This window comes from Amblyraja radiata, chromosome 10, assembly GCF_010909765.2.
Source record: "Amblyraja radiata isolate CabotCenter1 chromosome 10, sAmbRad1.1.pri, whole genome shotgun sequence".
In the NCBI taxonomy this organism is placed as follows: domain Eukaryota; kingdom Metazoa; phylum Chordata; class Chondrichthyes; order Rajiformes; family Rajidae; genus Amblyraja; species Amblyraja radiata.
Window position 1 is genome coordinate 63,324,438 of NC_045965.1, and position 23,949 is coordinate 63,348,386.

The 23,949-nt window shown below is 47.0% G+C and overlaps 1 protein-coding gene across 1 annotated transcript in view; it reads right to left on the reverse strand.

The window, feature by feature from the left end:
* Positions 1 to 23,949, reverse strand: part of adgrl4 (adhesion G protein-coupled receptor L4) — a 91,549-nt gene that overhangs the window by 39,543 nt on the left and 28,057 nt on the right. Inside the window, exons 3-8 of the mRNA XM_033029071.1 lie at positions 21,157 to 21,309; positions 16,073 to 16,143; positions 14,834 to 15,013; positions 12,039 to 12,222; positions 5,479 to 5,595; positions 4,676 to 4,881 (exon numbers count right to left, since the gene is read on the reverse strand). Coding sequence (XP_032884962.1) covers positions 4,676 to 4,881; positions 5,479 to 5,595; positions 12,039 to 12,222; positions 14,834 to 15,013; positions 16,073 to 16,143; positions 21,157 to 21,309 — 911 coding nt within the window. The remainder of the gene's footprint in view (positions 1 to 4,675; positions 4,882 to 5,478; positions 5,596 to 12,038; positions 12,223 to 14,833; positions 15,014 to 16,072; positions 16,144 to 21,156; positions 21,310 to 23,949) is intronic.

A 23,949-nucleotide genomic window follows, 5' to 3' on the forward strand; every position in this document is an offset into this window, starting at 1 on the left:
GAATGTCACTCAGTGACATAGAAACATAGACACTAGGTGCAGGAGGAGGCCATTCGGCCCTTCGAGCCAGCACCGACATTCACTGTGATCATGGCTGATCGTCCCCAATCAATAACCCGTGCCTGCCTTCTCCCCCTATCCCTTGACTCCACTAGCCCCTAAAGCTCTATCTAACTCCCTTTTAAATCCATCCAGTGACTTGGCCTCCACTGCCCTCTGTGGCAGGGCATTCCACAAATTCACAACTCTCTGGGTGAAAATGTTTTCTCTCAACTCAGTCTTAAATGACCTCCCCTTTATTCTAAAACTGTGGCCCCTGGTTATAGACTTGCCCAACATTGGGAACATTTTTCCTGCATCCAGCTTGTCCAGTCCTTTTATAATTTTATATGTTTCTATAAGAATCCCCCTCATCCTTCTAAACTCCAGTGAATACAAGCCTAGTCTTTTCAATCTTTCCTCATATGACAGTCCCGCCATCCCAGGGATCAATCTCGTAAAGGACACACAAGTTCTGGAGTCATAGCTCAGCAAGTCTACTGCCTCAGAAGGCAGTGGAGGCCAATTCTCTGGATGCCTTCAAGAAAGAGTTGGATAGAGCTCTTAAAGATAGCGGAGTCAGGGGATATGGGGAGAAGGCAGGAACGGGGTACTGATTGTTAACCATAACTATATAACAATTACAGCACGGAAACAGGCCATCTCGGCCCTACAAGTCCGTGCCGAACAATTATTTTCCCCTAGTCCCATCTACCTGCACTCAGACCATAACCCTCCATTCCTTTCCCATCCATATCCCTATCCAATTTATTTTTAAACGATAAAATCGAACCTGCCTCCACCGCTTTCACTGGAAGCTCATTCCACACAGCTACCACTCTCTGAGTAAAGAAGTTCCCCCTCATGTTACCCCTAAACTTCTGTCCCTTAATTCTGAAGTCATGCCCTCTTGTTTGAATCTTCCCTACTCTCAATGAGAAAAGCTTATCCACGTCAACTCTGTCTATCCCTCTCATCATTTTAAAGACCACTATCAAGTCCCCCCTTAACCTTCTGCGCTCCAGAGAATAAAGACCTAACTTGTTCAACCTTTCTCTGTAACTTAGTTGCTGAAACCCAGGCAACATTCAACATCCATTGTTGATGGATGATCAGCCATGATCACAGTGAATGGTGGTGCTGGTGGTGCTGGTGGTGCTTGGGCCAAAGGGCCTACTCCTGCACCTATTGTCTATTGTCTACTCCGCTATTCAATCATGGGCCATCTATCTCTCCCTCTCAACACCATTCTCCTGCCTTCGTCCCATAACCCCAAGAAGACAAGAACCATAGGGTCTTACAGCATGGAAACAAGCCCTTCAGCCCAACATGTCCCATCTATACTAGTCCCACCTGCCCACGTTTGGCCCATATCCCTCCACACCTGTCCTATCCATGTACCTGTCTAAATGTTTTTTCAACTTTAATACGGTTCCTGCCTCAATTGCCTCCTCTGGCAGCTCGTTCCAGACACCCACCACGCTATGTGTAAAAAACAATGTTACTCTTCAGGTTCCCCCCCCCCCTCACCAAAAAGCTATCTCCCCTGGATGTCGATTCTCCTACTCTGGGCAACTCAGCGGGTCAGGCAGCATCTCTGGAGGACATGGACAGGTGACGTTCTGGGTCGGGACCCTTCTTTAGACTGATACCTCAGCTCGGTGAAAGAATGCTGACAAGTTTCCCATCTCCTGGGTACCGTGATCCTTAACCTGTGAAATGCCCAGCGCTCAACCCTTTGTGCCTCTGTTACGGGCAATTACACTGGCCAACTGAGTCCCCGCCGACCATTGATCACCCGTTCACTCCAGTTCGACGTTATTCCCACTTTCACATCCCCTCCCTACACACTAGGGGGCAATTCACAGCAGCCAAAACACCTGCAAACCTGCACGTCTTCGGGATGTGGGAGGAAACCGGAGCACCCGGAGGAAACCCACGAGGTTCCTGCCCATACGAACGTGATGATCCAGTGTGGAGGAAGGAACCGCAGAGGTGCTGGTTTACACCGAAGTTGGACGCAGAAAGCTGGACTAGCTCAACGGGGATGGGCAGCATCTCCGGAGAGAAGGAATGGGTGACGTAAAGGGGTGTCGACCCGAAACGTCACCCGTTCTTTCTCTCCAGTTGTTGCCTGTCCCACGTGACAAACCAGAATGGCTCTGGAATCAAGGGTGATGGAAAATGAGTGGAGCACCTGTAGTATTATCTGGTTTGTTTGGATTGCATGTGAAGCAATGCTATTCATTGTACCGCGGCACACAAGACAACAATGCTATTCACTGTACCTCGATACACACAACAACAATGCTATTCACTGTACCTTGGTACAAAAAACAACAATGCTATTCACTGTACCTCGGTACACAAGACAACAATGCTATCCACTGCATCTCGGTACACACAACAATAATAACCTTAAACACACACATCTGTTCCTATGCTGCACTATTCTGTTCTATGTTTAGTTTTAGTATTAGAGATCCAGCATGGAAACAGGCCCTTCGGCCCCCTGAGTCCGTGCCGACCAGTGATCCCTGCACATTAACACTGCCCTAAACACACTACGGCCAATTTTAACAATTATACCAAGCCAATTAACCGACAAACCTGCACGTCTTTGGAGTGTGGGAGGAAACTGGAGAAAACCCACACAGGTCACGGGGACAACGTACAAACTCCGTACAGACAGCACCCGTGGTCAGGATCGAACCCGGGTCTCTGGCGCTGTGAGGCAGCAACTCTACCGCTGCGCCACCGATAGTCCATCAAATATTTTTTAGCTGGGTGGTTTACTCAGACTGTATTCCATCAGATTTTGTACAGAAAGCAAAGATCAAGGAGGACATTAGATTTGGCGGTGACGGTCAAGATCCAAGATGGCGCTGTTGCCATGGAGACCAGGAGTGAGTGGGTTAACCACTGATAGGCATTTGCTGGCACTGGGCCTGTGCTCACTGGAGTTTAGAAGAATGAGGGGGGACCTCATTGAAACTTACAGAATAGTAAAAGGCTTGGATAGAGTGGATGTGGAGAGGATGTTTCCACTAGTGGGAGAGTCTAGGACCAGAGGTCACAGCCTCAGAATTAATGGACGTTCTTCAGGAAGATGAGGAGGAATTTTGTTATTCATTGAGTGGTGAATCTGTGGAATTCTTTGCCATAGAGGGCTGTGGAGGCCAAGTCAATGGATATTTTTAAGACAGAGATAGATAAATTCTTGATTAGTGCAGGTGTCAGAGGTTATGGGGAGAAGGCAGGAGAATGGGGTTAGGAAGGAGAGATAGATCAGCCATGATTGAATGGTGGAGTAGACTTGATGGGTCAAATGGCCTAATTCTACTCCTATTTCTTATGACCTTTGCCCGCTGATCCCCGTCGTGGATCTGCTATCATTCATTACAATCGCTCCATTCTTTTTCATCTTTATTTCAACAGCCTATCTGTGCACTGTGGACGGCTCGATTGTAATCATGTTTCTCTCTTTCCGCAGACTGGTTAGCGCGCAACAAAAGCTTTCCACTGTACCTCGATACACGTGACGGTAAACAATAAACGGGTGGCAATGTGGCGCAGCGGTAGAGTTGCTGCCTTACAACGCTTACAGCGCCAGAGACCCGGGTTCGATCCTGACTGCGGGCGCTTTCTGCACGCAGTTTGTCTGTTCTCCCCGTGACTTGCGTGGGTTTTCTCCGAGATCTTCCGTTTCCTCCCACACTCTAAAGATGTACAGTGAGGCCCAGCGCAAATTGGAAGAACAGCACCTCATATTTCGCTAGGGTGGTTCACACCCCATTGATTTCTCCAATTTCCGATAGCCCTTGCTTTCTCCCTCCTTCCCCTCCCCCTTCCTACATCTCCTACTAGTCCTACTGTCTCCGCCTACTTTCTTTCTTTATCCCGCCCCACCCCACCGACATCAGTCTGAAGAAGGGTCTCGACCCGAAACGTCACCCATTCCTTCTCTCCATAGATGCTGCCTCACCCGCTGAGTTACTCCAGCATTTTTGTCCACCATCAGTCTGAAGAAGGGTCTCGACCCGAAACGTCACCCATTCATATAACCATGTAACCATATAACAATTACAGCACGGAAAACAGGCCATCTCGACCCTTCAAGTCCGTGCTGAACACTTATTTTCCCCTACTCCCATCTACCTGCACTCAGACCATAACCCTCCATTCCTTTCCCGTCCATATACCTATCCAATTTATTTTTAAATGATAAAATCGAACCTGCCTCCACCACTTCACATTCCACACAGCTACCACTCTCTGAGTAAAGAAGTTACCCCTAATGTTACCCCTAAACTTCTGTCCCTTAATTCTCAAGTTCCTCAAGTCCCCATAGATGCTGCCTCACCCGCTGAGTTACTCCAGCATTTTGAGTCTATGAGGTTTGTAGATTAACTGGCTTGGTATAAATGTAAATTGTCCCTAGTGGAGGATAGTGTTAGTGTGCGGGGATCGCTGGTCAGCGAGGACTCGGTGGGCCGAAGGGCCTGTTACCGCACTGTATCTCTAACCTTAACTTAACTAAACTAAACTAATGCGTCTGTTCCTATGCTGCATTGTGTTCTGCTCTATGTTCCACGTTGAACTGGCATCCTCTCCATTACATTATAAAGCCACTGACCTCCAAATGCCTCAGTGTGAATGTGATGTGGTCCATGCGGTAGAGGGTTGGAGGGTTTGCTCTGATCGCCACGGCAACGATGGGCGAGTTCAAGGCGTATTCCTTCCGAGCCGCTGTCCCGTTCACCTCCCTCTCCCGCGAGCTGTTGGAGGCATCCAGCAGCGAGCCAATACTATCGTACTGAAGGAAAATGATTGCAACAGTCCCTAATGACACACAGAAACATTTTCAGTGGGTAGCTCCGACAAACAAGACACAAATTCATTCTCATTTCATCCCCCCCCCTCCCACCCAACTGTGAAAACACACCCACGCCTCTACTTGCTACGAAGGCTTGGGACATTCGACGTGTCCCCAACAACTCTCACCAACATCTACAGATGCGCCGTCTAAAGCATTTTATCGTGATGCATCGCAGCACGGTTTGGGAACAGCTCCGTCCAAGACCCGCAAGAAATTGCAGCGAATTCTGGACGCAGCCCAGACCGTCACACAAACCAACCTCCCTTCCATTGACTCCATCTACACCTCACGCTGCCTCGGCAAGGCCAGCAGCACAATCAAGGACCAGTCTCACCCTGGCCACACCCTCTCCCATCGGGCAAAAGGCACAGAAGTGTGAAAATGCACACCTCCAGATTCAGGAACAGTTTCTTCCCAGCTGTTATCAGGCAACGGAAGCATCGGCCACAAACAGAGAGCGGTCCTGAACTACTATCTACCTCATTGGTGAACTATCTGGGCCTTTCATTCTTCTTCTTGATACAGGGGACGATAATAAGGCTATACCTAAACCTACTTACCATTAGAGACGGATCTATCTGCCTTCCGTTGGGAAATGCGTATATGATTATGCTCCAAATTCGCTTGAGTTTGAAGTTGCTCATCTTGACTTAGATCAAAAGTGTACAGTTTGAGGGCTGGGGAATCAGGAAAACATGTTATTAATAAGTCATGAATCAGTAAAGCTCAGCCTGTGTAGACACTTCTAAATATAAACACACACACACATCCCACACCCATCAGCACAAATATAACAGGACCCAGTAAATATTCACAGGCCGCGCTGCGCGTGGAGAATGATGCAGAATTTAAAGAACTAAGATTGATAGTTCTGCATGTTTTGCATTTCCCAACAGTTGAGCCGTTAGTCAAGGCGGTCGGTGGAATACCGTCAACTAGGGACGGCACGGTGGCGCAGCGCCAGGGACCCCGGTTCGATCCTGACCACGGGTGCTGTCTGTACGGAGTTTGCACATTCTCCCCATGACCTGCGCGGGTTTATTCCAGCTGCTCCGGTTTCCTTCTACACTACAAAGACTTGCAGGTTTGTAGGTTAATCAGATTTGAATCGTGTCTGGTTCTATTGCCAGGATAGAACTAGATAATAGACAATAGACAATAGATAATAGACAATAGGTGCAGGAGTAGGCCATTCGGCCCTTCGAGCCAACACCGCCATTCAATGTGATCATGGCTGATCGTCCACAATCAGTACCCCGTTCCTGCCCTTTAAGTATAAGGGGTAAGCCATTTAGAACGGAGACGAGGAAACACTTTTTCACACAGAGAGTTGTGAGTCTGTGGAATTCTCTGCCTCAGAGGGCGGTGGAGGCTGGTTCTCTGGATGCTTTCAAGAGAGAGCTACATAGGGCTCTTAAAGATAGTGGAGTCAGGGAATATGGGGAGAAGGCAGGAACGGGGCACTGATTGGGGATGATCAGTCATGATCACATTGAATGGCGGTGCTGGCTCGAAGGGTCGAATGGCCTACTCCTGCACCTATTGTCTATTGTCTATTGCCTCTAAGGCAGCAATTCTACCGCTGCGCCACTGTGCGGCTCCGGTTTCCTCCCACACTCCAAAGCCGTACAGGTTTGTAGGTTAATTGGCTTCGGTAAAATTGTCAATTGTCTCCAGTGTTTAGGATAGCGTTAGTATGCGGGGTGATCGCTGGCCAGTGCGGACTCGGTGGGCCGGAAGGCCTGTTTCCGCGCTGTAGTGAAATTTAAATGGATACGGCAAAGGGCATAGGGCAGGTGGGACTAGCGTCGATGTGGCATCTTGGTCGGCATGGACAGGTTGGGCCGAAGGGCCTGTTTCTGTGCTGTATGACTCTATGACTATAAATTGTGATGGTTCTCATTTCTTGCTGCAGTTCGCTGTTCATTTTTACCACCCTGTTTACAGGAGCTGCCTAAGTTTGAGTCTGTCGTTGGTATAAACCAGCATCTGCAGTTCCTTCCTACATATTTTGTATCCTCCGTTATTTGCTTTAGCATCTGATTTCCAGTTATTACCTCTGCAAATCAGCTGCCATGGGGGTTTATTTACAGTGCTTGGAAATTATATGATCCGTTTCTCTCTCGAATTGATTCAAACTATTTGCTTTTAAAAGCGTAGTACGTGTCCGCCCACAGACCTACATTTCCATTTTTTCTGTGTATCAATGGCATTTTTATCCCCTTGGAAATATTTTTATTTTAATCATTTGCAAACTGAAATGTCCCACTGTTGCAGAAATATTGTCAGTCAAAATGCTGCCAGCAGCCACTCGATTGCAGAGTTTTGTCTACGATCCAGGTTTGGAGAACCTGCTTGATGAGGCAGAGGGACAGACAGATGGAAGGATTTTGTTCAGATTTAAAGCCCTGTCCCACGGTGCGAGTTAATTCCAAGAGCTCTCCCGAGTTTAAAAAAAAATCAAACTCGTGGCAAGCACGGAGAATGAACGTAGCGGGTACGTCGGAGCTCGGGGACGTCTCTCAGCGGCTCGTAGTGCTAACGGCAGGTACTCGGGAAGACCCGTTAACGGCAGGTAAGCACGGGAAGACTCGTGAAGATTTTTCAACACGATGAAAAATGTCCACGAGAGCCCCGAGTACCGACGAGCGGCCATTACCGTAAATCTCCGAGTTCGAATCAGGGCAAACTCGGGAGAGCTCTTGGAATGAACTTGTACCGTGGGACAGGGCTTTTAGTCCGGTTGAGTTTGCAGCGTGGAAACAAACAGGCCCTTTCCGCCCACCGTCCAACCATCACCCCCGTACACTAGGTCTATCCCACGCGCTTGGGACAATTTACAGAAGCCAATAAACCTGCAAACCTGCACGTCTTTGGAGTGCGGGAAGAAACCGGAGGACCCGAGGAAAACCCACGCAGGTCACGGGGAGAACTTACAAACTCCGTACAGACAGCACCTGTGGTCAGGAAGGTTCGACCAGCCCCAACCAGGGGTTTGATTGCCCGGCGCGGGGGATCTGACATCCCCCCCCCCGATGCAGGAGCTTGATCGCCCTGACCACAGGAGGGCCTGACAGACGGCTACGGGAGCCAAGATCGTCCCGTCAGCGGAAGGCCTGAGGCCTCCGAACGCGGAAGAACAAAGAAGAGAAGAGATTGAACTTTTTTTCGCCTTCCATCACAGTAATCATCCCCAATCAGTACCCCGTTCCTGCCCTCTCCCCATATCCCCTGACTCCGTTATCTTTAAGAGCCCTATCTAGCTCTCTCTTGAAAGTATCCAGAGAACCGGCCTCCACCGCCCTCTGAGGCAGAGAATTCCACAGACTCACAACTCTCTGTGAGAAAAAGTGTTTCCTCGTCTCCGTTCTAAATGGCTTACCCCTTATTCTTGAACTGTGGCCCCTGGTTCTGGACTCCCCCAACATCGGGAACATGTTTCCTGCCTCTAGCGTGTCCAAACCCTAAATAATCTTATTTGAATAAGATTCCCTCTCATCCTTCTAAACTCCAGAGTGTATAAGCCCAGCCGCTCCATTCTCTCAGCATATGACAGTCCCACCACCCCGTGAATTAACCTTGTAAACCTACGCTGCACTCCCTCAATAGCAGGAATGTCCTTCCTCAAATTAGGGGACCAAAACTGCACACATTTTTCCAGGTATGGTCTCACAAGGGCCCTGTACAACTGCAGTAGGACCTCTTTGCTCCTATACTCAAACCCGCACATCTTTGGGACGAGAGAGGAAACACACAGTGTCACAGGCAGGAAGTGAAAACTCCACAAGGGCAGCATCTGAGTCAGGACTGAAGCTGGGTCTCTGGTGCTGTGAGGGAGGGGCACTACCAGCTGTGCCACCGTGCCACCCACATATAGACCTACAGCAGTACAGGGCAATGTTTACCTCCCAACCAATATCGCGATAAAAACAGATGCACTTGCTCATCATCCGCTTGCTTCTCCTGCGCTTGCTGTCATTGTTCTTACTTTGTCCCCCATAAAAATACCTTGCTGGCAGCAAAACAGTTCCGGGAATATCTTAAATTGCCAAAAGATGCCGAATGAATGAAATCTTCCCATTGTCGAAACAAAAACAAAAAAAATTGCTGTGCTGTATCAAGTCCCCATACTGGCGTAGACCTGCTGGGAGTGACAGCCTTAAAATAAAATATATATCAGCTAACTTGAAGCATTCAAGTTACAAAACTAACAAAATTCTTAGAGGGTTGGACAGACGAGATGCAGGAAGATTGTTCCCGATGTTGGGGAAGTCCAGGACAAGGGGGTCACAGTGTAAGGATAAGGGGGGGAAATCCTTTAGGACCGAGATGAGAAAAATATTTTTCACACAGAGAGTGGTGAATCTGTTGAATTCTCTGCCACAGAAGGTAGTTGCGGACAGTTCATTTGCTATATTTAAGAGGGAGTTAGATGTGGCCATTGTGGCTAAAGGGGATCAGGGGGTATGGAGAGAAGGCAGGTACAGGATACTGAGTTGGATGATCAGCCATGATCATATTGAATGGCGGTGCAGGCTCGAAGGGCCGAATGGCCTACTCCTGCATCTATTTTCTATGTTTCTATGTTTCTATTCTTTCGAGTGTTGTAACTTTAGTAGGTGTAACCACTGATGGATTGAATTGATTCGTTTAGTTTAGAGATACAGCGCGGCAAACAGGCCCTTCGGCCCACCGAGTCCGCACCGACCAGCGATCCCCACACGTTAACACTGTCCTACAGTAAGGGCAATTTTTACATTTTTACACCAAGCCAATTAACCTACAAACCTGCATGTCTTTGGAGTGTGGGAGAAAACCGAAGTTCTCGGAGAAAAACCCACGCGGGTCACGGGGAGAACGTACGAACTGCGTACTGTTGGCAGTCGGGATCGAACCCGGGTCTCCGGAGCTGTGAGCATTGTCAGTCAGCAACTCTACCGCTGCGCCTGATCGATGGTGTCCGACTAGGAAAAGGGGAGATGCAGCGAGACCTGGGTGTCATGGTACACCAGTCATTGAAAGTGGGCATGCAGGTGCAGCAGGCAGTGAAGAAAGCAAATGGTATGTTAGCTTTCATAGCAAAAGGATTTGAGTATAGGAGCAGGGAGGTTCTACTGCAGTTGTACAGGGTCTTGGTGAGACCACACCTGGAGTATTGCGTACAGTTTTGGTCTCCAAATCTGAGGAAGGACATTATTGCCATAGAGGGAGTGCAGAGAAGGTTCACCAGACTGATTCCTGGGATGTCAGGACTGTCTTATGAAGAAAGACTGGATAGACTTGGTTTATACTCTCTAGAATTTAGGAGATTGAGAGGGGATCTTATAGAAACTTACAAAATTCTTAAGGGGTTGGACAGGCTAGATGCAGGAAGATTGCTCCCGATGTTGGGGAAGTCCAGGACAAGAGGTCACAGCTTAAGGATAAGGGGGAAATCCTTTAAAACCGAGATGAGAAGAACTTTTTTCACACAGAGAGTGGTGAATCTCTGGAACTCTCTGCCACAGAGGGTAGTCGAGGCCAGTTCATTGGCTATATTTAAGAGGGAGTTAGATGTGGCCCTTGTGGCTAAGGGGATCAGAGGGTATGGAGAGAAGGCAGGTATGGGATACTGAGTTGGATGATCAGCCATGATCATATTGAATGGCGGTGCAGGCTCGAAGGGCCGAATGGCCTACTCCTGCACCTAATTTCTATGTTTCTATTCAAGGATACTGCATGGAAAAGGCCCTTCGGCCTATCGAGTCCACGTCGATCATCAATCACCCGTTCATAGAGTCACAGAGTGATACAATGTGGAAACAAGACCTATGGCCCAACTTGCCCACACCGACCAACATGCCTCATCTTCACTAGTCCCTCCTGCTTGCATGGAGATGTTGGGAGAATGGTTTGTTTCTGTGCTATGTACCTTGATGACTCTGTGGCATGTTGGCCTTCATAACAAGAGGAGTTGAGTATAGGAGCAAAGAGGTCCTTCTGCAGTTGTACAGGGCCCTAGTGAGACCACACCTGGAGTATTGTGTGCCGTTTTTGGTCTCCAAATTAGAGGAAGGACATTTTTGCTATTGAGGGAGTGCCGCGTAGGTTCACGAAGTTAATTCCTGGGATGGCGGGATTGTCAAATGCTGAGAGAATGGAGCGGCTGGGCTTGTACACTCTGGAATTTAGAAAGGTGAGAGGGTATCTTATTGAAACATATAAGATTATTAAGGGTTTGCACATGCTAGAAGCAGGAAACATGATCCAGATGTTGGGGGAGTCCAGAACCGGGGGCCACAGTTTAAGAATAAGGGGTAAGTAATTTAGAACGGAGACGAGGAAATATTTTTTCTCACAGAGAGTTGTGAGTGTGGAATTCTCTGCCTCAGAGAGCAGTGGAGGCCGGTTCTCTAGATACTTTCAAGAGAGAGCTAGATAGGGCTCTTAAAGATAACGGAGTCAGAAGATACGGGGAGAAGGCAGGAACGGGGTACTGATTGTGGATGATCATCCATGGTTACATTGAATGGCGGTGCTGGCTCGAAGGGCCGAACGGCCTACTCCTGCACCTATTGCCTAGTGTCTATTGGGTTGGTGGGTTTATTGGCCGTTGTGAATTGATTTTCAACGTTGTAATTTTTGGCGGCCTGCAACGAACTATGACGGGTGCCGGCAGTCGCCGAAAAGTCGCGTAAGTGGGACAGGTCCATAACGTAGAACTAGTGTGCAGGGTGATCGTTGGTCGGCCCGGTCTTGGTGGGACAAATGGCCTGTTTCCACGCTGTGTCGCTAAAACTAAAACTAGTTTCAGGGCAGTCACGGTGGCGCAGCGGTAGAGTTGCTGCCTTACAGCGCTTGCGGCACTGCGGACCCGGGTTCGATCCCGACCATGGGCGCTGTCTGCACGGGGTTTGTACGTTCTCCCCGTGACCTGCGTGGGTTTTCTCCGAGATCTTCGGTTTCCTCCCACACTCCAAAGACGTACAGGTTTGTAGGTTAATTGGCTTGGTACAAATGTAAAATTGACCCTAGTGTGTGTGGGTGCAGGATAGTGTCTCAGTTTGCGGGGACTGCTGGACTAGGTGGGCCGAAGGGCCTGTTTTCGCGCTGTGTATCGAAACTAAGACACAGAACTCACCAACGTCAGTCTCTTTGAACTCCAGCTCCGTGGTTCTCCTCAAATGTTGGGAGATGCTGATGGCTGATGTCTCCATCATGTGCAGCAACTTTGTGGCACTTCTCCTCCTCTCGTCCTCCGCGATTTCACTCCACACCACCATCTCGCTCGGCTTTAAAAGATTGTTCACTGTTTTCACAATGGCCTAGAACGTTCGTGTGGGGAAAAATGAGTTGGACTTTCAACACAGAACATAGCATGTTATCCCATTCCCACACTGACCTTTCTGTCCTGGGCCTCCTCCACTGTCAGAGTGAGGCCCAGCTCAAAATGGAGGAACAGCACCTCATATTTCGCTTTGGCAGCTTACAGCCCAGTGGTATGAACATTGACTTCTCTAACTTCAAGTAGCCCTTGCTTTCCCTCTCTCTCCATACCTCCCCCATCCTCCTTCTCCTACTAGTTTCAATGTCCTCCTGATTAGACAATAGACAATAGACAATAGGTGCAGGAATAGGCCATTTGGCCCTTCGAGCCAGCACCGCCATTCACTGTGATCATGGCTGATCATCCCCAATCAGTACCCTGTTCCTGCCTTCTCCCCATATCCCCTGACTGCTATTTTTATAATTAAATTTTTATGTAATATAATTTTTATGATTAAATATTGCCTACTATTCGCCTCGTTGTCACTTTCCCCTCAGTCGACAATGATCCACTCTACATTTTCCTTAATCCACGTCCCCTTTGATCTCTCATTTTCACTCCTTTACACACACCATAGCCTTCCATATCTCTATGTCTCCCTCTACCCTGCCTCTTAGTCTGAAGAAGGGTCTCGACCAGAAATGTCACCCATTCCTTCTCTCCAGAGATGTTGCCTGTCCCACTGAGTTACTCCAGCAATTTGTGTCTATCTTTGTTTTAAAGCAGCATCTGCAGTTCCTTCCTGAACATAACGTATTAAAAATTCTGTATTCATGAGGATCTGCATATAGAAACATAGAAATTAGGTGCAGGAGTAGGCCATTCGGCCCTTCGAGCCTGCACCGCCATTCAATATGATCATGGCTGATCATCCAACTCAGTATCCCGTACCTGCCTTCTCTCCATACCCTCTGATCCCCTTAGCCACAAGGGCCACATCTAACTCCCTCTTAAATATAGCCAATGAACTGGCCTCGACTACCCTCTGTGGCAGGGAGTTCCAGAGATTCACCACTCTCTGTGTGAAAAAAGTTCTTCTCATCTCGGTTTTAAAGGATTTCCCCCTTATCCTTAAGCTGTGACCCCTTGTCCTGGACTTCCCCAACATCGGGAGCAATCTTCCTGCATCTAGCCTGTCCAACCCTTTAAGAATTTTGTAAGTTTCTATAAGATCCCCTCTCAATCTCCTAAATTCTAGAGAGTATAAACCAAGTCTATCCAGTCTTTCTTCATTAGACAGTCCTGACATCCCAGGAATCAGTCTGGTGAACCTTCTCTGCACTCCCTCTATGGCAATAATGTCCTTCCTCAGATTTGGAGACCAAAACTGTACGCAATACTCCAGGTGTGGTCTCACCAAGACCCTGTACAACTGCAGTAGAACCTCCCTGCTCCTATACTCAAATCCTTTTGCTATGAAAGCTAACATACCATTCGCTTTCTTCACTGCCTGCTGCACCTGCATGCCCACTTTCAATGACTGGTGTACCATGACACCCAGGTCTCGCTGCATCTCCCCTTTTCCTAGTCGGCCACCATTTAGATAATAGTCTGCTTTCCTGTTTTTGCCACCAAAATGGATAACCTCACATTTATCCACATTATACTGCATCTGCCAAACATTTGCCCACTCACCCAACCTATCCAAGTGCTGGTTTACAAAAAAAACTCTTGAGGTCTCTAAACTAAACTAAACTAAACTAAACTAAACTAAACTAAACTAAACTAAACTAAACTAAACTAAACTAAACTAAACTAAACTAAACTAAACTAAACTAAACTAAACCAGACTAAACCAGACTAGACTAAACTAATCTAAACTAAACTAAAAAGATGGAATTCTAAACACTCTTGTCTGGCTCCAGCACTTTTTATTCAATGCAAGATTCCAGCAGTTCCTTGTATCTCGAAAAAAGACACAAAGTGCTGGAGTAACTCAGCGAGTCAGGCAACATCTCTAGAGTACATGATTTCTCCCCTCCACTCCCCCAAGACCTCCAGATTCAGGGACAGTTTCTTCCCAACTGTTATCAGGCAACTGAACCATCCTACCAACAACCAGAGAGCAGTCCTGAACTACTATCTACCTCATTGGTGACCATCGGACTATCCTTGATCGGACTTTGCTGGCTTTACATTGCACTAAACATTATCCCCTTATCATGTATCTGTACACTGTAAGTTGCTCGATTGTAATCATGTATTGTCTTTCTGCTGACTGGTTAGCACGCAACAAAAGCTTCAAACTGTACCTCGGTACACGTGACAATAAACTAAACAAAACTAAGCTAAATTCCTTCCTCTGGCTTCACAATTCACAACTCTTCAAATTAGACCATAGAGTCTACTTTACTCCAGAGATGCTGTGTCGCCCACTGAATAACTCCAGCATTTTGTGTCTACCTTTGCAACTCTTCAATCCTGTTATCCATCTTTATCCAACCTGATGCCTATCAAACCCCTGAGATATCTGGAAGAGAAGAAGGGTCCCGGCACGAAATTTTGCCCGTCCTTTTCCTCGAGAGACCCTGCCTGACCCGTTGAGTTACTCTAGCACTTTGCGTCTACCTTTGTCATCGGGAGAATATTGTCCATTTGGAATAACGTACGTTGATGGTGACGTTGGCAGCTGCGGTTGGATTGGGTAGGCTCTCGTTGATTGCACTAAGTGACGGTGCAGACTTGGAGAGGACTTCGACGTACAGAAGCAGATCGGTGGCGGTCAGACCTCCCGTGGTGTTCTTGGCCATCTCCTCCAGGGCCATCTGCGGTTCACTGAAGCTGCTCAGCTGTCAAAAGCCACCAGATTACAAAATAACATTAAAAAAAAAACAGCACGGAGTCAGAGACATGAAGTGGATGCGGAGAGGACGTTCACACTAGCGGGAGAGTCTAGGACCAGAGGGCGCAGCCTCAGAATTCAAGGACGTTCCTTTACGAAGGAGATGAGGAGGAATTTCTTCACCAGAGGGTGGTGAATCTGTGGGATTCATTGCCACAGAAGGGTGCGGAGGCCAAGTTAATGGATATATTTTCAAGGCAGAGACTGATAGATTCTTGATTAGTGAGTAGTACGGGTGTCAGGGGTTGCTGGGCAAATAGACAATAGGAAATTGGTGCAGGAGTAGGCCATTCAGCCCTTTGAGCCAGTACCGTCATTCAATGTGATCATGGCTGATCATCCACAATCAGTACCCCGTTCCTGCCTTCTCCCTAAAGGGAGGAGAATGCAGTTAGGAGGGCGAGATTGATCAGCCATGATTGAATGGCGGAGTAGACTTGATGGGCCGAGTGGCCTATTTCTGCTCCTGGAACTTATGAACTTATGAGCATGAACGAGATTCTCTCTCATCCGCTTCCATCCCACTAATGTTTGCATCCAGCACATGATCCCTTGTCATTTTCACCAACTGCAGTGGGATCCCACCACCAGCAGAAAGACAATACATGATTACAATCGATACATGATAAGGGAATAACATTTAGTGCAAAGTAAAGCCAGCAAGGTCCGATCACGGATAGTCTGAGAGTCATCAAAGGGGTATAGACCAGCGCTGAACTACTATCTACCTCATTGGTGACCCTTGGACTATCCTTTGATCGGACTTAGCTGGCTTTACCTTGTACTAAACGTTATTCCCTTATCACGTATCTATACAATTGTAATCATGTATTGTCTTTCTGCTGACTGGTTAGCACGCAACAAAAGCTTTTCAACGTATCTCGGCCGGTGCTCGTGACAATAAACCAAACTGAACTAAAAAAAAACGAAACTAAAGAGGAAGGAATATTTTCCTCCCTTTGTTTCTTGATCTTGATCTCTTGTCTCCTTGCACAACCAATATTACCTGTTGCAAAGTGTCATTAATCCTCTTGGACAGGCAGTCGCTGATTAAGTAGCAGGGCATCACCGAGATCCCTGTAAATGGAGCAGGAGATAAATATAATCAAACACCCGGCTAACATTTGTACAGTTTAATTTCATAATCAACCATCTCTTTATCTCCGACATCAAGGCCATTCCACTGGCTCCGCGCCAACATCTTGACAACTGATAGCAAATTAATTACCTGTCGTATAATCTAATATATTTTTATTACTGACTTGGAACTTTTACCCTGTAAAGTTTCCGCTTCATTAATATATTGGAGCAAGACTCTTTTCCTTCTTCTTGCGTAAGGCGCGCACAGCCTAAAGGGGCTGTCCCACTGCAGGCGACCTAATTGGCGAGTTTAGAAGAGTTTGAAAAAGTGTCATGTAGAAGACCTCCTTCGACCTCCTTCGACTATGTTGAAGACTAGCTACGACTAACTTCGGGAAAATTGGTACACCGAATAGTGGGGAGTGAAGACGACCTCCTTCGATCTCCTTCAACCTCCCTTCGATTATTTTGAAGACTATCTACAACTACCTTCGACTACCCTCGATTACCTACGACTAACATGCCGACCTACTACGACCTACTTCGACTAAACCTACGAGTAAAAATCGTATGGCTTTTTTCCATGGCGACCTTTTTTTACTCGCGGGCATTTTTCAGCATGGTGAAAAATACGGCGCGACCTAGCTGAGGCCTCGACTACGCGGGGACTACTCTCGAGCATGAAGGAGAGTTACAAAGACCTCCTAGGACCTTGTGTCAACCGTGCTGCGAGTATGTGTCGAGGGGAAGCTCGGCAGAACTCGCAGATTAGGTCGCCACAGTGAGACGGCCCCTTAAAGTTGATGTTATTTGACCTTATTTGATTGCGCACGCCAGGTTGATTGCATTCGTCGAAACAGGGCGGACCACGTGAAGGTTGCAATCTCCCACCCCAGCAACACTGTGTCGATAGTGACTCTCAGTATTAGTAAAGGAACACTGAAGATAGACGCAAGAGGCTGGAGCAGCTCAGTGGGTCAAGCAGCATCTCTGGAGAACATGGACAGGCAACGATTCCGGAGGGGGCCCTTCTTCAGTTTAGTTTAGTTTGTTTTATTTATTTAATGTCACCTGTACAGTGTAAAGCTTTTGCTGCGTGCTAACCAGTCAGCGGAAAGACATGATTACAATTTGGAAGACTGAGGGGGGAACCTCATTGAAACATACAGAATAGTGAAAGGCTTCGATAGAGTGGATGTGGAGAGGATGTTTCCACTAGTGGGAGAGTCTAGAACTAGAGATCATAGTCTCAGAAATCAAAGGACGTTATTTTAGGAAGGAGACGAGGAGAAAATGTATTTTGTCAGAGGGTGGTGAATCTGTGGAATTCTTTGCCACAGAAGGCTGCAGTGGCCAAGTCAAGGGCCTGTTCCACTTGGGCGTCATTTGCGCGTGAAGATTTTGTACATCACAAAATCCTGGGGCTCCGCGCGCGACACTGCCTACGTCACCACACACCATCGTGACGCATAAATGATGCCGCGTAAAATACACGCAAATGACGCCCAAATGGGACAGGCCATTTAGTTGATATTTTTAAGGCAGAGACAGATGTCAGAGGTTATGGGGAGAAGGCAGGGGAATGGGGTTAGGAGGGAGAGATAGATCAGCCATGATTGAATGGCGGAGTAAACTTGAAGGGCCGAATGGCCTAATTCTACAATTATTCTTTATGGCCTTATGACAATCGAGCCATTCACAGAGTACAGATACATGATAAAGGGAATAACGTGAATAACCTTTAGTGCGAGGAATAACCGATTATGGTGGGGTGGGATTGGCGGGAAGCTGGAAGAGAGGAGAGGATGGGACAAAGCCTGCTGAGTGATAGGTGGACACAGGTGAGGGAAGGTTGAGAGGTAGATAATTGGACAAAAGCCGGAGATGAAAAGACAAAATCTGTGAGATACAAATGGAAGAAGTGGCAATTGTCAAGCCAAGGCCGAAGGGGAGGGGGTTGGGAGAAATATAGCAAAGGGAAAAGGTGGGAGAAGAGGGGGTTGTAGGTTAGATATAGAGTCATGGAGTGATACAGCGTGGAAACAGGCCCAACTTGCCCACACCGGCCAACATGTCCCAGCTACACTAGTCCCACCTGCCCGTGTTTGGCCCATATCCCTCCAAACCTGCCCTATCCATGTACCTGTCTAACTGTTTCTTAAATGTTGGGACAGTCCCAGCCTCAACCACCTCCTCTGGCAGCTCGTTCCATACACCCACCGCCCCTTGTGTGTGTTGGCATTCATGTGCCTTTTTATATTTGCACTGTGCCATTGCATCCATCGAGAATATTTTCTTTAAAGCAAGTTTAAGTTCTCGTTTTATCTTGTTTGCTCGCTGTCCCCTTCGAGGCAGCGAACATCTTTTACTTGCTAACACAGTTCCCATGACACAACGTTGGTGGAAATATTGGCAATGCCAGGATCCATTAGGATAATTGTTTCAGAATTCAACCGTGCAATCTGCAGTCTCCAGTTCAATAGCTGGACACTTTAATTTAGTTTAGATTAGAGATACAGTGCGGAAACAGGCCCTTCGGCCCATCGAGTCCGCACCGACCAGCGATCCCCGCACATTAACATTATTCCACACACACCGGGGAGAATTTGCTTTTTTTTTTTCATACCAAGCCAATTAACCTGCAAACTTGTACGTCTTTGGAGTTTCCTCCCACACTCCAAAATGTTTTGTAGGTTCCATCAGTCTGAAGACGGCCTGAAACGTTGCCTATTTCCTTCGCTCCATAGATGCTGCTGCACCCGCTGAGTTTCTCCAGCATTTTTGTGTACCTTCGATTTTCCAGCTTCTGCAGTCCCTTCTTAAACACAAATGTTTTGTAGGTTAATTGGCTTGGTATAAATGTAAATTGTCCCGAGTGTGTGTAGTTTACTTTAGTTTAGAGATACAGCGTGGATCAAGGCCCTTCGGCCCACCGAGCCCACACCGACCGGGGATCCCCGCACAACAACACTATCCTACACACACCAGGGACAAATTTTACATTTACCAAGCCAATCAACCTACAAACCTGCACGTCTTTGGAGTGTGGGAGGAAACGGAAGATCTCGGAGAAAACCCACGCAGGTCACGGGGAGAACGTGCAAACTCCGTACAGACAGCGCCCGTAGTCGGGATTGAACCCGGGTCTCTGGCGCTGTAAGCGCTGTAAGCCACTCGATACTTCCAGCATTTTGTGTCAGGAATAATTTAGTCACGTTTAATACTTTTATACTTATTATAGTGTCTCCTATTGTTGTGACTGAGTAATTTGCTGGCCATTTGGGCAGGTAGTTAAAAGATATTTTTTATGAGTCGACAGAGACAGATTTCTGATCCAGTGCTAGTGAACCGACTGAGTCTTAACGGCACTGCCTGTGGTTTTATGGTTATCTAATGTTTAATTTTTATTGATTTTTAATTCCCCAACTACCACAATGGGATTCAATCTTATTCACCCGGATTTCTACAATATAATTTCTGTTTCATTAGTGCTGCCGGTGACTCAGGTAGGAAATGGAACCAATATGCAGACAGAGAATTCAGTTTCTAGCTTAGTTTAGCTTAGAGATTCCGGAGAGATATAGAGGTGGATGCGGGGAGGATGTTTCCACCAGTGGGAGAGTGCAGGAATAGAGGCCGCATCCTCAGAATTAAAGGACGTTCTTTTCGCAAGGAGATGGCGAGGAATTTCTTTAGTCAGAGGGTGGTGAATCTGTGGAATTCTTTGCCACAGAGGGGTGGGAGATTGCAACCTTCACATAGTCCGCCCTATTTTTTTTTTTTTTTTTTTAATTAAAATATTTTTATTAAAAGCATATGTACAAATAGTAATAAACGCCAAATTGGTTACAGAGTTCTTACATAGCTTCGATTTTTAAAGTTTTTTTTCAAGTAAAGAAATAAAGAAAGAAAGAGATAAGATAAACTATAAACTAATAGAAAGAAAGAAAGGAGATTACAAATATAAAGATTAAGGAGAAAGAACCAGGAGACATTGAGAATAGTTGTTCATCCAACCCCAAACTCTAGTTTTGATTTTAATTTTGTGTTAAACCAGTTTACTTTTTTAAAAATTCAATAAACGGAGACCATATTAAAAAAAAAAAAAAATAGTTCTTGTTTGTCACTTAAGACAAATCTTATTTTTTCCAAATGCATTTCCGTAATCCACATTTTAATTGTGGGGGTTGCTGTTTTTTTTCCAAAATGTAAATATTAATTTTTTCGCAGTTATTAAACCTGTCTGCCCTGTTTCGATGAATGCAATCAACCTGGCGTGCACAATCAAATTAGATCAAATAGAACAAGTTGTCCTACAACTTTAGGCTGTGCACACCATACGCCCCAAGAAGGAGATGCTCGCCACAGACGGCTGTGGAGGCCACGTCAATTATATTTTTAAGGCATTGACAGATATATTCTTGATTAGTACGGGTGTCAGGGGTTATGGGGAGAAGGCTGGAGAATGGGGTTAAGAAGGAGAGATAGATCAGCCATAGAAACATAGAAACATAGAAACATAGAAAATAGGTGCAGGAGTAGGCCATTCGGCCCTTTGAGCCTACATCGAAGGGCCGAATAGCCTACTCCTGCACCTATTTTCTATGTTTCTATGTTTCTATGGCTGATCTATCTCTCCTCCATGATTTAGTGGCAGAGTATTGATGGGCTGAATGGCCTAATTCTGCTCCTATCACATGACCTGATGAACATGACAGACATTCTCTCTCATCCCCTTTCATCTCGCTAATGTTCGCATCCAGTTTCGCCAACTGCAATGGGACCCCTCCACCAGTCACATCTACCCCTCCCTGCCCCAACCAGTCTTCAACAGGGACCGCTCTCTTCAAGACTTCCTTCACTCTCACTGTCTCCGTGCTGTTCAGAGGCATAGAGTCACAGAGTGATCCAGCGTTGAAACAGGCCCTTCGGCCCAACTTGCCCACACCGGCCAACATGTCCCATGTGCAGTTCCTTGCTCCAAAGAAGCGGAGCCCGAGCCGTCCTTACCATGGCAGGTGGTCCCGTCGTTGGGGGTGAACACCTGCTTCCCATGCGACGACTGGTAGCCCTGGACGCAGGTGCAGTAGTAACTCCCGAAGGTGTTGGTGCAGGTCGCATTCTGCCCGCAGGTCAGAGTGGCATTCTGGCACTCGTCATCATCTGTGGTGGAGAGCAAAAACAGAATGACCCCCTCGGCAAGGCCAACACTGGGAAGAGAGAACTTAAACGAGGATACACCATGACCTTGCTGCCTTACCATGTTAGAAGCATAGAAACATAGAAAATAGGTGCGGGAGGAGGCCGTTCGGCCCTTCGAGCCAGCACCGCCATTCATTGTGATCATGGCTGATCGTCCCCTATCAATAACCCGTGCCTGCCTTCTCCCCATATCCCTTGAGTCCACTAGCCCCTAGAGCTCTATCTAACTCTCTCTTAAATCCATCCAGTGACTTGGCCTCCACTGCCCTCTGTGACAGGGAATTCCACAAATTCACAACTCTCTGGGTGAAAACGTTTTTTCTCACCTCAGTCTTAAATGGCCTCCCCTCTATTCTATTTCTTTGCACCAAACTTGATGCCAAGACCACCACTAACCCAATAGACAATAGACAACAGGTGCAGGAGTAGGCCATTCGGCCCTTCGAGCCAGCACCGCCATTCAATGTGATCATGGCTGATCATCCACAATCATTACCCCGTTCCTGCCTTCTCCCCATATCCCTTGACTCCGCTGTGTTTAAGAGCCCTATCTAACCCTCTCTTGAAAGCATCCAGAGAATTGGCCTCCACTGCCTTCTGAGGCAGAGAATTCAACAGATTCACAACTCTCTGGGTGAAAAAGATTTTCCTCATCTCAGTTCTAAATGGCCTACACCTTATTCTTAAATCCAGTTTAGGGAGTAACCGCGGAGGCTTGTTTAAACCGAAGATAGACACGAAATGCTGGAGTAACTCAGTGGGAGAGGCAGCATCTCTGGAGAGAAGGAATGGGTGACGTTTCGGGCCGAGACCCCAAATCTGAGTCAACTGGCGAACAACAACTAGAGAACTGTCCTGAGCTACTACCTACCTCACTGGAGACCCTCGGACTATCTTTAATCGGACATAAGCTTACCTTGCTCTAAACATTATTCCCTCTATCATGTATCTGTACACTGTGGACGGCTCGATTGTAATCATGTATAGTCTTTCCGCTGACTTGTTAGCACGCAATAAAAGCTCTTCACTGTACCTCGGTACACGTGACAATAAACTAAATATCTGTGGAATTCTCTACCACAGAAGGTAGTTGAGGCCAGTTCATTGACTATATTTAAGAGGGAGTTAGATGTGGCCCTTGTGGCTAAAGGGATCAGGGGGTATGGAGAGAAGGCAGGTACAGGATACTGAGTTGGATGATCAGCCATGATCATATTGAATGGCGGCGCAGGATCGAAGGGCCAAATGGCCTACTCCTGCACCTATTTTCTATGTTTCTATGTTTAAACTAAACTATTTTTAGGTAGACAAAAATGCTGGAGAAACTCAGCGGGTGAGGCAGCATCTATGGAGCGAAGGAATAGGTGACGTTTCGGGTCACCCGAAACGTCACCTATTCCTTCGCTCCATAGATGCTGCCCGTCCCGCTGAGTTACTCCAGCATTTTGTGGCTAATCCAGTTTAGTTTATTACGATCACAGGCACCACAGTACAGTGAAAGCTTTTTTGTCCAGTCAGCAAAAAAAACGACACATGATTACAATCAGGTCGTCCACAGGATAAAGGGTATAATGGTTAGTTGAAGATAAAGTCCGATTAAAGATGATTCAATGTTTTCCAACGAGGTGGATAGGAGGTCAGGACAGCTCTCCATCTGGTGAGAGAATGGTTCAGTTTACTTAGAAACATAGAAACATAGAAAATAGGTGCAGGAGTAGGCCATTCGGCCCTTCGAGCCTGCACCGCCATTCAATATGATCATGGTTGATCATCCAACTCAGTATCCTGTACCTGCCTTCTCTCCATACCCTCTGATACCTTTAGCCACAAGGGCCACATCTAACTCCCTCTTAAATATAGCCAATGAACTGGCCTCAACTACCTTCTGTGGCAGAGAATTCCAGAGATTCACCACTCTCTGTGTAAAAAATGTTTTTCTCATCTCAGCCCTAAAAGATTTCCCCCTTATCCTTAAACTGTGACCCCTTGTTCTGGACTTCCCCAACATCGGGAACAATCTTCCTGCATCTAGCCTGTCCAACCCCTTAAAAATTTTGTAAGTTTCTATAAGATCCCCCCTCAATCTTCTAAATTCTAGCGAGTACAAGTCGAGCCTATCCAGTCTTTCTTCATATGAAAGTCCTGACATCCCAGGAATCAGTCTGGTGAACCTTCTCTGTACTCCCTCTATGGCAAGAATGTCCTTCCTCAGATTAGGAGACCAAAACTGTACGCAATACAGCTTGATAACAGCTGTGCAAGGAAGTGTCCCTGAATCTGGAGGTGTGCGTTTATATACTTGATGGGAGATGCCTGATGGGAGAGGGGAGAAGAGGGAGTGACCGGGGTGAGACTACACTGTGATTATGCTAGGTACACAAAAATGTTGGAGAAACTCAGCGGGTGCAGCAGCGTCTATGGAGCGAAGGAAATAGGCAACGTTTCGGGCCGAAACCCTTCTTCAGACTCTGCTGGCCTTGCCGAGGCGGCGTGAAGTTCTACCTAGGGTCCGTATTCCATCCATTCACTGCATATCCACGTGCCTGTCCAAACATCCCATGCACGCCACTATCGTATATCTGCCTGAACCACCACCCCTGG